Below are 16,712 nucleotides of genomic sequence, written 5' to 3' on the forward strand. Positions count from 1 at the left end.
TGTCTGCTCTCTCTCTGTCCATTCGTTGTGTTCGCTTGTAATCTTGTCAGCAGCACCAGGAATCTGTGTCTCTTTTAGTTGTGTCATCTTGCTACATCAGCTATCCGTGTATGCGGTGCCACTCCTGGGTAGGCTGTGCAGTTTTTTGCATGGGGCGGCTCTCCTTGCGGGCGCACTCATTGCGCGTGGGGCTCCCCTACGCGGGGACACCCCTGCATGGCACAGCACTCCTTGTATGCACTAGCACTGCGTGTGGGCCAGCTCACCACACGGGTCAGGAGGCTCTGGGTTTGAACCCTGGACTGCCCGTATAGTAGGTGGATGCTCTATCAGTTGAGCCAAATCTGCTTCCCTGTATTTCTTAAAATCTCTTCAATGGCTAGCTTAATAAGCCGTTAAAATACAGGCTGCAGTATTCAGGACATACTTATAATTTAAAAAACTATTCGTTGCTTTTATTAGAAATTCAGATTTTACTGGGTAGGCAGTGGTTTGGTTTTGTTTTTTTAACAAATGACACTTATTGCTTCCACTCAGCTGGGCTCTCGGAGCTTTCTCTCAGCCACCTTTTTACCTGTCCCTGCTCAAGCCCCCATCTCATCCCCTGCCCTGGTGACTCTGCAGTTCTCAGGCCACCTGTCTGGTGGCCCTCTCTCCTCAGCAAACAAGACAGCAAGCATTTCCTGAGCACCTGCAGCAGACCAGGTACCTCAGGGCTCCCACCTGTGCCAACTCTCTGGTCCTCCTGAAACCTGCAGGCAAGCACTCTTTCCACACCCCTAGTTCACAGGTGAGAATGCTGAGGTGTGAAGACGACATCTCCTGTCCAACATCGCAAAATAGCCAGAGTGCGGCCTCCCCCAGGCGGTCTGGCTCCAGAGTCCACGTCTGTCACCACTGGTTTTCTTTTGGTAACTTATTTCAAAATTTCTTTAAAGTTTGCAAACACCCTGTACCCATCACATGACAATGTCCCCTGCCCATCCTCCGGTAATGTTTGGGATTTTGAGTTGTCTAATCTACTTTTTGTCTTTGTGAATTTGCTTTTTCTAGATATTTCATAAAAGTGGAATCATACTATAGTTGTCCTTTTGTGTCTGGCTTATTTCACTTTGCACAATATTTTGCAGGGCTCTCGCCCATGTTGCAGCATGCACCAGAACTTCACCCCTTTTTACGGATGACCAGGGTTCCACTGGATATATGTGCCACATTTTGTTTACCCATCCACCTGCTGATGGCCCTTGGGTTGCGTCCACCTTTTGGCTACTGTGAATAGCATGGCTACAAACACAGGTGTACAAGGACCTGCTCAAGTTCAATTCCTTTGGGCATACACCTAGGAATGGAACTGCCAAGACATCTGCACTTGGCTACATCTGGCAACCCTGTTAAAATAAAACAGCTGGAATTTATCTCTGCTTCTGCCTTCAGTCTGCTGGGGTATGTTGTGGTGGTGGAAGTATATGAGGAAAATTGGGTCTCTCAGACACTAGCTGGAAAATGGAGGAGAACCTGGATAGCTTTTTCAAATAATTGTGGACATTCTTTTTTGATATTATACCAAAAGTCAATAAGTGGTAGTTTCTTGAAGGTTGGTTGTTTCAGAGAATCTGAAACCATATAAAGTACTTTTTTGTATTTGGTTACATTAAAAATCCATTGGTCCATCTTGAATGTTGCGTGGAACTTTTAGGCAGGCATGCTCTTGTAACATTATGCACTGGTCATTTGGGAAACATCAGTTGCCTGGGTGATGGAGAACTTCGAAATGTTGCTAAACTGCATTATACAATATTTAAAAAGTTCCTTTCTTAAAACTACCCCCAACTCATCAGAAAAGTCTGTAAGTATTGGAAAGCTGTCAAGCTTACGGGAGTCATTCTAAGTTTGCCAAAATTCTAATTTTCTTTTGAATTCTGAAACTGTATCATGGCAACAAATACTTTCCTCAAAGTGACAGGCTCACTTTGTTCATTCCAAGAGAACATCTGCCAAACCCAGTAACTGAATAAGCCACGTTTGTCTGCCAGTCATTCCTTTCGGTGAAAATGGGGCTCTGTGAAATGGGGCTCCACGGTTAAGCTCAAACAGTCCCACAGAGGCAGCCGCTGGCAGGTGGCAGGGGTGCTTCACGTGGACTTCCCATTTCACCCAAGAACCGTGACAAGACGAGCGGGCGGGGCCAGGATTTAAGGATGTCAGGACCTTGCACGTCTTCAAGGACATTCTGCAGTGAGGCTGCCACTTGCCTCTGCTGCAAGTACAAGAAAGTGACGAACATGGAGACAGCGGTCCCATTTGGTGTCACGGCTTCACATGGGCTCAGGTGCCACCTCTGCTTCTGCACCACCGGTGCAAGCATCAACTGAGCGCCAGGGTCACGTTGCGTCCTGGCGTTACTAGGACAGCGGTTTTGCTCTCGTGGCCCCATGGGGGTCTCGGGGGCCTGCTGGGGTCTGTGAACCGTGCTTGGGGAATCACTGCTTTGAAAGTATTGGCTTATGGCTACTGCGGTACGTCCTGTTAGATGAAAGCAAGACTTTTTAAAAACTATTTTCAGAGTGACAGAGAATCCCATGCCAGCCTTCCCTTCTTCCATGTGCTGCTGCCTCCCAGCACCTCCCCCCCATGGACTGAAACACAGTACCTGCTTGCAGGCATAGCTGCAGTGTTTGCACTTGAACCTCTTCTCGTTCCTATGGGTCTTCTGGTGCTGGAGGAGGGCGTAGCGCTCGTGGAAGACAGCAGGGCAGTAGCGGCACTTCATCTCCGTCACTTCGTACGTATGCAGGTTGCGCAGATGGACGCCTGGGAGAGAGACGCGTCAGGGACTTGCCGAGTCGTGTTTCCTGGGAGGCTGGTTCCCCCCAACGCTCTAAATCAGGGTCCCTCAGCCTCGGCACTTAACCCTGGGAGCCGGCTAGTTCCGTACGGGGAAGGGGGTTCCTGTGCATTTTAGGACGTTTAGCAGCATCTCTGGCCTCTACCCACGAGACCCCAGAAGCATCCCTCGCAGTTGCGACAGCCAAAAGTGTCTCCAGTCTTTGGGAAATGTGCCCTGGGGGGTAAAATTGTCACAGCTGAGAACCACTGCTCGAAAGGAAGAGCATGCTGAAACGCCGTCTGAATCTGGAGGTAAATCTTAAACACGGTAGGTCAGAGGGGACTCTGTTAGAGTGATTTTTTTTTCAGGGGGTACCAGGGATTGAATCTGGGACCTCAGTCATGGGAGGCAGGCACTCAAATCACGGCGCTACACCTGCTCCCCTAGAGTGATTCTTTCCCAAAGCACTTTGAGGACCTTATTAGGGCATGGATGGAATTTCAGGATAATATTAAGGTGGTTTTATGTAATGAAGATGTAACTGCTGCATTTTAACCTAAAGTCTAACAGTGAAAAAGAAAAAAAAAAAAAGTCCAGGCACTGTGCTAGAAGTTATGGCCCTACCATTTCCTGTGTCACAGTGGACCTGACAGAGCAGGCAGGTGTGACTGGGCAAGCTCTAGGATGGACCGGATACAAATCACGGTGGCTTTGTGATCCTTTGTGTAAGAGGCCAAACAAAAATAGCCAATGGCCCACATGAGGGAGCCCCAACGCACACTGACACGGTCCTTCAAGGGCTCGGTGTCTCCTCCAGCCACAGGAGTGTGCCACACACGGCACGCGATGGGGGCCCACGGAGCAGGTGCCCGCTGGGGGGGACATAGGCCATACTGCTTGTCCACATGCCCAAAAAGTCTCAGATCTGTTCTTAGCATCTCGCTCATGACCCTTGCGCCCTACTGAGTCCTGCCGGGCTCTTTTTGCTCTGCGCTGGTAGCTAAGGTAATGGGGACAGAATGCTCAGGATGAAAAATAGAAGGTAAGACTTGGTTAAACACCGCCACCCTCTCAGAAGTGTTTCAAAACAGCATCTGGTCTCCATGATTTCTCTGGGCAACGCCTTAAGGGAGAGCTGTGCCTTGGTTCTTACTTCCACAGCCTCGACTCCTGGTGCTTTTAGCATCACAGCCAGTGTTCCAGAAATGCCTGCCGAGTACCCTTGGAGGGGAAGCTACCCAGAGCCAGGACCTCCCACCTGGCCGCCTCTAGCACCGCCAGGTCATGTGCTCTTGGCCAGTTCACTCGAACTTTCCTTATCTGTAAAAGCAGGCCCCACACAGACTAAAGCAATACCCAGACAGGGCTTTGTGAGCTAAAATGCCCACGGGCGCGCGCTGCGTGTATCCCTGCTACAGAGAGCCCCCCGCCAGGACGCTGAAAACGCCCAAGAAGGCACTTGCGCAGTCCAGCCACAAGGTGGCACCACAGGACCTCGGAAAAAAAACCCTTCCCCAGGAGAAGGGCGAAGGCCGAGGGCCCTCGGGGCGCGCAGCCCAGCGCGGCTGGTGGGCAGCTGCACAGCCCGGCCAGGGCCGCAGAAGAGGAGAGCCCCGGGCCACTCACGCAGGTCGCTCTTCCTCGCGATGATCGTGGCGCAGTGCGGACACTGGTACTTGGGCACATTGTCGCTGTGCTTCTGCAGCAGGTGGATCTTCATGGTCCCGCTCTGGGTGAAGCGCGCGTGGCAGACGTGGCACTCGTAGGGCTTCTCGCCTGGGAGGCAGAGGGCAAGCCACCCCCGCCCGGTCGGACCGAGAAGGTCGCTGAGACCTCCCTCCTGCCCCTGTACTGTGCTTCAAACCCGGGGGGCCCAAGCCGCCTAAACTGCGCGGCCACCGTGTCACCGAGTGCTCAAGCGGCCCCGACGGCAGGCTTTCTGAGGCCTGGGTCCCGCCCGCCCCGTCGGTTCATACCCATGGGGCTGTGTAAAGAACCAGAAGTTCACGGAAACCTTCTAGGCAGCAACACAGAAAGCGGGCACCTTCCGAAGCCAGCAAACTTTGTTTTTATGCTGTGCCTTCCAAATACCCGGAAAACCATGGAAGCAAATACCTAACGGTGTTGTCCTTGGAAGGGCTGGGGTGACAGCAACGCATGGATGTGGCCTGTTTAAGGCTAAATGCACGCGAAGCTGGAGATGGAAATCCCCAGGTCTAAGTGGCACAAAGCAGTTCTTTTATGCTTGAACTTCAATTTTGCCAATGCAGAGTAAATTGTGAAAAGCTCTGGCACTTAAACAGCAACCGTGAAACCAATGCCCACGTGATCTTAAACGTGAAAAACCCTTACCGGAATGCGTCCTCATGTGGCGTTTCAGCTTGTAGGTGTCTTTGCTGGCGTAGCTGCAGAGGCAGCACTGGAAGGGCCGTTCCCCGGTGTGAGAACGAATATGGCGCTTCAACTTACTTGCCTGTTACACAATGGAAAGATACTTTTGTGCAATGGAAACTTTCAAGTTCTAGAGTTTTAAATTAGTCAGCATTAGAAAAGTATTTCTAGGAATCAGCTTTTAACATCTCTAACAGAGCTGATCTGACACACTGAAAAACAGGAACAAGCCATTACTTTTACTTTCTGTTGCAGAAGGTTTATTTCATTCAATGCGTATGTATAAGATCTGCATGAACAGTGGTTTCAAGAGATTTTCATGTTTGATTTCTTTTTACAAAGGGAGAATTGAAATCTAGCTCCTTAGTGTCATACGTGATTTTGTTTTTATTTCTAAGGCAACACACGCTCAATGCATGCAAAATTTCTATCACCCTCCGAAAGCATAGAGGCTAGATAATTTTCTTTTTCATAAATAAAGTGCTAGACACATTCACTGTTTAATGGATAGGCTATCTGTATGAGCTACAAGTCCTGTGGACCCCAGCTTACCTGCCCAAAGAACCATGGTACATGACTTGAGAAAGGCCTGTCTTGATTTTAAGCCAAGGTACCATGTGTCAGTGGTTTCTTGGTAAGAACTAGCTTTTAAGTACAAAAAATTTAATTCTAATTTAAGTACATATTCTAGACAGTCAGTTAAAAGGTGAGTAATTGTCATTGGGGGGGGGTCTGGTTGTTTTATTACCTTCTGGAACTTTTCTTATCGGGTGTTTGCTTATTGCAGGCCAATCCCTGCTTTTAGCAGGAAATGGCAGGTGACTCTCATCTTTGGGCAACAGATGCTAGAAAAGCCCTCATTGGTCCTGCTCATAATCTTAGCGAGGCTACACTTGGTTCTGGTTCCAGAGCACTGTGATAAGCATGCATAGGTGCAAAGAACATTCAAGAACAAGAGAAGACTTAGAACGGGAAATCATATCCAAAACGAAATGGCCAGCCTAGATTTTTACAAGGTGGATGTCTATAGAAAGCAAAACAAAACCCCTTTTCAAAGTTAGAGCATGAAGGGCTTGCGTACAGGGTGCAGGGGGTGGAAGAAGGCTGCAGGGAAAACCTCCTTGGGCTGCCAGCTCCAGGCAAGGCAGGAGGGGCAGCGCTAAAGCCTTGGGAAGTGGGCGCGCCTGCACCAGAGCTCCCCCTGCTGGCCTCTTAGCTGGCCGCAGGGGGAGCAGGCTCTGTCCGCCAGAAGGAACCTAGAAACTGCCCGGGTCTGGATAAGGGGGCAGTGGCAGTGCCAAGGAAAACCAGCCCCAGGCTGCGGGCTGCCCGGGCTCAGAGAGTCTCAAAGGGCCTGAGGAAGCGACCCTGGGCCCTGGCGGGACACCAGCTACAAGTTCACTCCAGGCTCAGGATTCTAAGTTGGCTTTGTGCTTTGAAACCTTTACTTTGTATTGTCAAAATACATTCTTGGCCTTCTCCTCGGATGAGAAATAACTTTTAAAAATAGCAGTAACAGGAAAAGATTCCTTGGAATAAAATTCTGACCCTGTTTGTGAAAGGTCCTACTTTATGAAAATGGTTGCATCACTCCTATATTTAAACTTCAGCTCTCCCCTTTACCTTAGTTCCATTCCAGTATATTGTTTATTCCTTTCCAACTGGGCTCAAAAGTAGGCTCCAGCCTGCTTCCTAATAAATGGTGGGGCCATAAAAAATTAATGGGTTGAAAATGGACATCAGAAAGTAAATTTAGGGCTCTGCGCCCTTTTCTTTAGAGTACTGAGACCTGTCAGAAGGTAGAAATCTATCTAGTCGCAATGAATGTGGCTTGTGACCAAAATTTGGAAAGGACAGTGTCTCTGTAATTAGGGTGGAAAATGGCCAGGCTTCAATTTTCAAGCATGTTGCTTTGTGTCTATTCAAATGGCAATGAAGCAAACAAAACAGTCGCCAAAAGTTCAGATTGCATCTGCAAATACACCTGGAGTCCATGGTAATGCGCACCACTTAGAAGACTTAGAACTTTCCAACACATCTGGGAACTATTTTTTCGAGCACAAGTAATTTTTTGCTGCAGTTTGCACACCTTTATGTATTGCTTTCTTTAATTGGTAATGAAAGAAAAAGAGAAATCCAATTTCCTATTTTAAATTTAGAAAGTAGAATACATACAATTTCCTGCATCGATTTTGTATGAATGACGTCTTTAGGGAAAACCATTTTAGAGCCCATTCTACTGTTAACGTAACTCGACAGAGCTGCTGCAGCGGTGCCGCAGGAAGGTCTCGGCGGCTCTGGGCAGAAGGTGCACTTACTTCCACACTAGCGTACTTGCACATGGAGCACTTAAAGGGTTTCTCGTGAGTATGTTTGTAACGTCTGTGTCGCACAAGCTCTCCGCTGGTGACAAATGCCATGTCACAGTCACTACACTTATAGGGCCTTGTACCTGTAAAAACACATTTTATGCTTTTAAGACAAGATTTAACCCAAAAGCTTCCCAGGAATTTATAACTTACAAGTTGTATTGTCTCAAATGCTTTAGCAACTAAGAAGAGGATCTTCCAACTACAAATCCCACAGATACATGTGAGAAAATCTTTGCAGCACTTAATGCTTTTAAGCAAAATTCGAGAAATCAAGGTAAAATTAAGGTGTAAAGCCGTCCCACTGTCTCTTAGCGTAGCACGGGTGGGCTTGTGGTCTGCCCACGCGGGGCGGGCGTCAGGCGGGGGGGGCTCGCCTCCCAGCCCCTCACCCGTGTGGGTGTTGATGTGATTCCGCAGCAGCGTCACAGTCCGGAAGGTTTTCAGGCAGAGGTGGCACATGTGGGGCTTGTCACTGGTGTGACTTTTCACATGACGATTGAAACTCGAAATTCGAGACGAGGTGAAGTCACAGGTATCGCAGCAGAAGGCTTGCTTTACTCCTGCAGGGAGAAGACGGTTCCTGTATTTACAAAAATCTCTCTTTGGAAGCAAACGTCCAACTTCCATTTAAACCCACAGAGGTGACTTGACACATCCCCTTTTAGCCTCCTGTGGTAACTCAACAACAGAATGCACTATTTCTGTGTACAAGTCGATTTAAACAGCTCAGGGCAAAATGCTCTTGGACAGCAAGCAACACGTTTCTGCTTTTAAAACATGGGTTGACATCGGTTTCCAGCCACATGGTGCCCAAGGCACCTTGACTATCCTTTAAGCTGAAAAGAATAAAAATGCCAGGGGAAAAATGCCTTAATGTTTTCGAATGCCCTGGGGGAGTCACAGGGGACAAAGCTTAGCACTTCCCCAAAGTGGGGATCCCAAGGAGAGAGGCCCCTATGAGGCTGGGGTCTAATGGGATGCAGGTGAGTGAAAGATTGCCCCGCCCCTGCCACAGGACTGCGAGGGAAGCAGGACAGCATGGCACCTGCCCAACCAGCAACCACTAGCCACAGGTGACTATTTAAATGTGAATATAAAGTCATTAAAATGAAATACAATTAAAATTCAGTCCCCATGGAGAACATATCACCATCACGGAAAGTTTTATTGGACTGTGCTGGTCTAGAACCACAGCAGGGGAAAAATGCTCCCCTCTGAAGTTGTCTTCAGAGAAGGTTTGCCTGCGGTGAACATTTCCGGGGTGGTTCTGAGAGTGTCCATGGAGGGGGGCGGGCAGGGTTTAGGATGGTTTTGTCAGTGGCTGGCAGAAGCCAGTACAAATCATCCCTCAAAGAAGCCACTTTCATCCCAGACTTCAAAGATAAAGGTGTCACAGATAAAGTTTTTTTTAAAAAATGGGTTCACAGTGAATAAACAAGGTGCCAGAAGAAGAGTCGACAGAAAAAACAAACAAAAAAAACCCCCGGAAGAACCAGACCTACAAAGACTTTAGATTGTAGACTGATCAAAAGCAGAAGGTAGCTGTGTTATCAGTGAGAAAGATGGAATAAGGAACTCCAACATCTGTGCCTCCATAAAAGCAATGAAAAACTGGCAAAAACTATTGGAATCAACTTTTTCCAGCTTTACAAACTAACCAAAGCTTGCAGCATAATAAAAAACAACATAAAAACTGGCTGAATCTTGGTAAAGGTTCAGGGCATTTTAACCTACCCTGGTCCCATCTTCCACTACCTAGCTCAAAAGGAGCCATGAAAATAATCTAGTTCCTAGTACCGGCATCGGCAGGAGCTGAATGGACCTCATTGGCAAAAACTGCCATTATGGGTTTTGACCAGTCTGGGGCTCCTTGGAAGATGGGCTCAAAGGGCTTGCCTCTATCTCACCTCACCTGGAACTCACCCAGTGCTAAAGCAGGTACCTGGGGGTTGGAGGGGCAATTGTCAGAAACATTTACAGGCAGTGGATAATAGTTGGGGCAAACATCAGACAGAGCAAAATCTTGGGAAGAAAGGCTGGGAATGAGATGGGCAAATAAGGACTCTGAAAAGTTCTGAGGTACTCATGGAAATCAAGAAGACCCAAGTGCTATGTGCAAGCTCGGGAAAGCTCTGGAAGGCCCTGAGCTCTCACCTCTGGCTGACTTTGAGGCTCTGCAGAGCAGGAAGTTAAAGCAAGGCTGGAGTTAACAGCTGCCTGGCTGAGTGCTCAAGGTAGACCCCCACGCTCCCCTAGAGCCCATCTGCAAAGACTGGCAGATTTCTTTTGGTTCCAGGTATTTAAGAAATTCTCAGTCCAATCATTCGCTGACCACTAAACTAATGGAACGGAAACCTCAGTGGCCACACCTAACAAATGGTGCACACTTTTAAAAAGTAGTTCAGAAACACCAGCAAACTCACTACAACAATCAGCAACCACAGCCTGGTAAGGGAGAGAATCTGCTTTCCCGATATGTCACATTGCAATAGTCAAAATGTCCAGTTTTTCGGGCGGTGGACTTGGCCCAGTGGTTAGGGCATCCATCTACCACATGGGAGGTCCGCGGTTCAAACCCCGGCCCTCCTTGACCCGTGTGGAGCTGGCCCATGCGCAGTGCTGATGCGCGCAAGAAGTGCCCTGCCATGCAGGGATATCCCCTGCGTAGGGGAGCGCCACGCACAGGGAGTGTGTCCCATGGAGAGAGCCACCCAGTGCGAAAGAAGGTGCAGCCTGCCCAGGAATGGTGCCGCACACACGGAGAGCTGACACAACAAGATGATGCAACAAAAAGAAACACAGATTCCCATGCCGCTGACAACAACAGAAGCGGACAAAGAAGATGCAGCAAATAGACACAGAAAACAGACAACCGGGGTGGGAGGGGAAAGGGGAGAGAAATAAATAAATAAATCTTTTTAAAAAAATGTCCAGTTTTCAACAAAAAGTGATGAAGCATGCAAAGAAACAAGCAAATATGGCCCATACTCAGTGAAAACAAGCAAACAATAGAAATTGTCTCTGCACAAGTCCACACACTGGACTTACTAGACAAAGATGTTAAATCTTTTAAATATGTTCGAAGAAACCATGTCTAAAAAAACTAAAGGAAACCATGAGAATGAGTCGTGCCAAACACAGAATTTCAATGAAGAGACAGACATTATAAAAATGAATAAAATAGGAACTCTGGAGTTGAAAAGTACAATAAATGAAATGAAAAACTTACTAGAGGGACTGAACAGCAGATATGAGCAGACAGAAGAATCCATGAACTCAAAGATATACCGAATGAAGAGAAAGAAAAACGAATGACAAAAAATGAACTGATCAGCATATTCATAATAGTCAAAAAATGGAAACAACCCAAATGTCCATCAACTGATGAATGGACAAACAAAAATGCAGTTTAGTCATACAATGGAACATTTTTCAGCCTTAGGAAGGAATGAAGTATCTGCACATGCTACAGTGTGGATGAACCCTGAAAATGGTATATTTAGTCAAAAAAGCCAAATGTGAAAGGACACGTATTGTTAGGTGTATGACTCCTTTTGCATGAAATGTCCTGAATAGGCAAATCCACAGAAACAGGAAGTGGGCTCAGGGCTGCCAGGGCCTGGGGGAGGGAGAAGAGGGGAGTGACTGCTTAATGAGTCCAGGGTTTCTCTTTGAGATGACGAAAATGTTCTGGAAGTAAACAGTAACGAAGATTGCACCACCTTGTACTTTATTAAAAATCACTGATTGTACATTCAAAGTGACAAAAATGACAAATTTTGTTATGTGAATTTCATCTCCTTTGAAACAAGTTTCTATATCATATCATATGTAAATACAAAATAAATATGTATATATAACACATCAGATCTATAATAAATGTCAACTGACTAAATACTCCAAGTAGAAGGCAAAGCTTGTTAGCCCAAAATTAAAAAGAAAATCCAGTTATATGGTGTTTACCGAATACACATCTAAAACAAAAGGACACAGAATGCATTGCACACAGCGTGATTAAGTTAGAAATCGATAAGCCCACGTGTTTGGAAGGTTACAACACTCCCAGAAATCAAGAGTCGAAGTAGAAATCATAATAAAAAATTTTAAAGACAAGCCAAATAATGAAATAGTATCGAGTATTGTGGGATAGAGATAATGCATATTTTCAGAGAACCTTATAGTCTTAAACGCTTGTACTAGAGAAGAAGAAAGGCTGGCAATTAGTGAGCCAAGTGAGCATCCAGCTTAAGATGTTAGAAAAAGAATAACAGACTAAACTAAATGAAAGTACAAGGAAGGAAACCAAGAAACCCACAGAAATCAATGTGATAAACAAAAAGCATTCAATAGTGAAGAATCAAGCAGCCAGAAAGTGGTTCTTTTAAAAGATTCATAAAATTGACAATCCTCTGGCAATATTGACTGAGAAAAAAAACAATAAGCACAGATAAACAATGTGTACCTCATTTCCTCACAAAAAAAATGAATTCCTGGTGAAGTAAAGATTTAAATGTGAAAGGCAAAACTTTCCAGCTTTCAAAAGACAACATAGAACCATATGTTTATGACTTGGAGATGGGGTAGCTTTCTTTTTTTCTCTTTTTAAGAATAAAAATTTATTGAAGTGTATAATTCCTATATGAACATACATAATACATGTACAGTAAAAGTTGGCAACTTACAAAACAAACAGGCATACCATCATATAGGGCTCCCACACTTTATGGGGTCAAATCCTTAAATAAGATACAAAAAACAAATGCGAGCCAGAAAGAAAAATGCTGATAAATTCAACTACCATGAAGTTAGAAATTTCTTTTTTTTCAATCAAGACACACCATAAACAGAGTGAAAAACAAAGCCATGCGCTGGGAAAAGATATTTGCAAAGCAAATAACAACAATAACAAAGAACATCCAGAATACGTAATAAGCTCTTACAGATTGCTAAATAAAAAACCAACAGCCAAACAGGGAAGTGGGCGAAAAGACATGAACAGGCACGTCACAGGAGAGACCCTGGGAGGCAGTAAACAAATGAAGGCGATCGGAAACCTGCCGCTTTGGATAGCGATTTGCTCACCCAGCTAGTCCACCACTAGGCATGCATGCGCCCTAGAGCGACTCCTGCACAGGGCCTTCAGGAAACATGTGCAAAGACCAGAAGCAACCCAAATGTCCGTTGACAGTGGAATGACTAAATTATGACACAGAGTACGAAACAGGTGTGGAAATAAAAGAAACAGCCACTTGCAACCACATGGATGGATTTTAGGGAAATGGCAGTGAATGAAGAAAGCAGTCCCACAAGAATGTTCAGTATGGTTCCATTTACAGGAGGGTCAAACAAAACAGCACATCTAATGAAACGCTGTTTAGAGATGCAAGAGACACGAAACTGACCTTGATCAATGCAATCCTTTCAAAGGGCCTGTGTGTTCAAAAGCAACCGTAGGAGACCTTTCAAAGTCAGACTGGAAGTCAGGGCAGAGCTCTGCTTTGCAGGCCACACCCAGGGACCCTCGAATCCCCAAGCCTTGCCTTACAAAACACCCATGAACCCCCACATGAGTTGAAGTTTTAAGACAACATCAATAACACAGAAATGTGAAGTCAAAGGGAATCAAGGGGCCGAGAAAAATCGCACACAAAAAGCCCCTGCTGTATCAGGGATTCTGTCCCTCTGCGGTCCTTCCCAGCTCACCCTAAAGCTGTGCAGGAAGGAAGAAATCTTTTCCACTGGAAAAGTTACAATAAAATGCTAAGAGCAGTTATATCTGGGAGGAGAGATTACAGAGACTGTTATTTGTTCCGTTCACTCTTTGTCACATTTTAGGAGGCTTCTCTAGAGACCATGTTTTAATTAGGGGAAAAACCCATTAAATACCAATGACTTTCCTTTCCTTCTACACTCCTGGGTCTTATAGTTTTCCCCAGCAAATCTTTTCTTCCAGATCTGTGCCCATGCAAAAGTGCACCGGAGATCTGAGACAACGACCCAGGTGGCCACTTGCCCGGATCCCTGAGTCGCTGTCCGCGCAGGGCCATGCATGTATCGGTTTCCCCAGGGCAGAGCTGAAGGGGGCACTGGCTTCCAGTGTGCGTGTGGTTATACTGGCCAATCATTCGGGAGCTTGGCTGACAAGTCCCCATCTGAGCACAGGAGCTGCCATCCCTGTGGAAGGGCAGTTCTGCTGGTTTGCCTCCTGACTTTGCTGCATTTCAGCCCCGGGGCCTGCCGGGCTTATTGGCAGCCAGCCAAGGGGAGCAAATAAGAAAATGCAGGTTCTCAGGTCCAATCCCCAACCACCAGGAGAAGAGCTCAAACCGCACCACCCGCTGGAGGGTCAGTCTGTGCAGGCAAAAGTCGCCTTCCTGCCAGGCAGGAGGCCAAGGGCGGGCGCTTAGTGCGTACAGATATGGCTTTTAAAAAAAAATGAGCTAGAAACTGGGATTTCGGGGGTGAAACGGCTTGATTTAAATGAGTGGAAAACTCATATAAAATATATTTTTTAAATATAGCAAGTCAAAAACTCACTTCTGAGAACCACATTCTCCCAGTGGGCTGCTGGGATGTGATCCTGGCTTTAACAGGGCATCGGGATGGCCTCCAGGTCCTTCCTGGTCTGGCCGCGGTACCTCTCCAGGCACCTCCCCTCCCCACCCACCCACGAAGAGCTGCCCACCCTCGTGCATGAAGCCACACACTTCCGGAGCGTCACGCAGGCCATTTCCTGCCACCAGCCCCTGTGGGCTCCTCGTCCCCCTTCTCCTTGCAGGCCTCCCCTAGAAGATGGGCCACTTCTCCCAGAACCGCCTGTGCTGCCTCCTGAGGAAGTGATGCCTCCTCCTCCCACCCCAAGTGTGATCTCGCCCCCGCCAGGGACCACCACTCTGTTCTGTAATTACTTGCCTGCCCCCACAAACACACACGTCACCACACCCTCATGGGACTGCAAACCAGAAAGCAGAAGCCAAGGCTCTGGCATCGGCGCCTCTGCACGATTCTCTGCAGGAACGGTTTTCATTGTGCTTTTAAAACATTTGTGTGCAAAATGCAAAACCCGTTTGGGTTTGGTGCACAATAGAGAGCATTAGTTGAAAATTTCTCCCATTTCCAGACATTTTGAAAGCACCTAACAAGTCGACCACTTATAATTTCAATTACCAGCTCCTTCCCAACAAGAAAACCCGCAGGCTAGTTTCACGCGAAGTCTCTTTCACAAGAACTGACCTACCCTTTGTCTTTCTTTGAGTTCTTGTAGAGTTGGCTTTTTCGACATTTGCTTGATTGGATGAAGGTTTATCTTCTTGTTTTTCTGCACTTAAGTCTGAAATTGTCAGAACAATTTCATCTCTTGCTTCATCTCCTGGCTTCGTCTCCACAAGAAAGAGCTGTTCTTCCATTTTTCCAACCATTTCTCCCTCTGCCAATACCTGGTCCTCCTCCTGAACTTTATCAAGCTGATAAACAAAACAAGTATTCAAACAAATATAATGCTATTGATTACAATCAGATTAAACTCTTTGCCTTGATGAAATCATCATCCCCATAACGAAAAACAAAAATTATACTGCCCAAGAGAACACGGTGAAACCAAAATTACTTAGCATCACCTTGTGTATTCTAAATTAGTGTAACTTTTTAAAGTCTTAAAAAGAGAACATACGGTCTTCCAGGAGTTTCCTGGGAAGCAGTTTCACTGTGTTTAATTTTAAACTGCAAAATAGCTCGCCCATACGTGATACTGCACCAAGAGCAACTTAAAAAAAAAACACTTTTCATCGCCCCCCACCCTCATGTATCGGGTCCACTTATTAAAACCAGCTCTACCTTCATCAGTCCAGGGCTCTCAGCCAGGCTCTCTGCGCACTTACTGCCTTCACTGGCCACCTCCACGCTCTCCTCCAGAACGTGAATCTGCAGCACATCCATTTCTTGCAACGCGTACACCTCCTCCTGGATGCTGATGGCGACACACTGGTGCAGGGTGGACTGGGGCGCCTCGCCCAGCCACAGCAGGGAAGGCACCCCGCTCCCGGCCGGCTGCACCATCACCTGCAGCCCGTCCTGGTGCTGGGCCAGCCAGCCCATGTCCTGCAGCTCCACATCATGGGGGGCGAAGTGCACGGCCTGCAGGGTCACCATGTGCTTGTCGCTGTCCTCGGCGGTGGCCGGCACCAGCTCCAGCTCCGCCTCAGGGGTCCTGTCCTGGACAGGCTCGCGGGCACACTCGGTCTCCAGCTCACCAAAGCTCGCACACTCCTTCGCCCTGCACACTTCGCCCTCCTTCTCTTCCTCCTCCCCATCTAGGGCTTTTACCGGCATCGACTCCAGTTCTTTGATTTTGGTGAATTGCTCAGAAGGGGTGGAGGGCTCTGCGGCCGCCATGACGACTCACCTGTTGGAGAAAGTAGCAGTCGGCGGAGGGCATGAGGCGTTTGGGCCTGGCAGGCTTTGGTTCTTGTTAGAGGTTTGCTGGACACCTAAACCATCTTCCTCATTAAACCAAGAAACCACCCAAACAATTGTTCACCTGGTTCCTAGCGCGTACAGTCTTCTGTCCCACATACTCCCCCAAACTGCTCACCACACTGTAAGAGACCTCAGATGCCTTTTTCATTAATTCCCCTAGACAAAACTTCCCCAAACATTTTTGCCTCTCCGTAACAGATCCTGAAAACCCTCTAAATTCCCAACAATTAACATGGACAGTTCTTCCCCAGGGCTTTAGAGATAGTCCCAAGATCTCTGGACCCTGAGATCTCTCTGATCTTCAGCTCCCCTCCAGCACCCGTCCCCAGTATGTCAATAAGCTCCTCCTTTGGAGCCTCTCCTTACAAACCTCTATAGCCCACACGCTCACCCTGCTCAACTTTCTAGGTTATAAGGGATATTGGGTTTCCCCAAGCAAACAACCATTTTTAAAATCTGAGGTAACCTATCCAGGGCTCCACATTTCCCCCTCACATAAACATCTAACCGCAGCCCGAATCCAGCTCATCAAAAGCTCTCCTCTTCCACAGACTAAAGCAAGCCTCTAACAGTTCTGATCAAGGCTTTGCAAGGTCCTGGTCTCAAAACGAGGACTAAGTAGACCCAGCCTAGGCCCAGGAGGGGTT

General features: G+C 47.2%; 1 protein-coding gene across 1 annotated transcript in view; it reads right to left on the reverse strand.

The window, feature by feature from the left end:
• CTCFL (CCCTC-binding factor like) overlaps positions 1-15,981 on the reverse strand; it is a 33,369-nt gene extending 17,388 nt beyond the window's left edge. The window contains exons 1-7 of the mRNA XM_004468026.3: positions 15,424-15,981; positions 14,828-15,053; positions 7,980-8,150; positions 7,537-7,670; positions 5,180-5,300; positions 4,454-4,603; positions 2,651-2,811 (exon numbers count right to left, since the gene is read on the reverse strand). Of these exons, the coding sequence (XP_004468083.1) occupies positions 2,651-2,811; positions 4,454-4,603; positions 5,180-5,300; positions 7,537-7,670; positions 7,980-8,150; positions 14,828-15,053; positions 15,424-15,981 (1,521 nt within the window). The remainder of the gene's footprint in view (positions 1-2,650; positions 2,812-4,453; positions 4,604-5,179; positions 5,301-7,536; positions 7,671-7,979; positions 8,151-14,827; positions 15,054-15,423) is intronic.
• Between the last annotated feature and the right edge of the window lie 731 nt (positions 15,982-16,712).

This window comes from Dasypus novemcinctus, chromosome 24 (assembly GCF_030445035.2).
Source record: "Dasypus novemcinctus isolate mDasNov1 chromosome 24, mDasNov1.1.hap2, whole genome shotgun sequence".
NCBI lineage: Eukaryota > Metazoa > Chordata > Mammalia > Cingulata > Dasypodidae > Dasypus > Dasypus novemcinctus.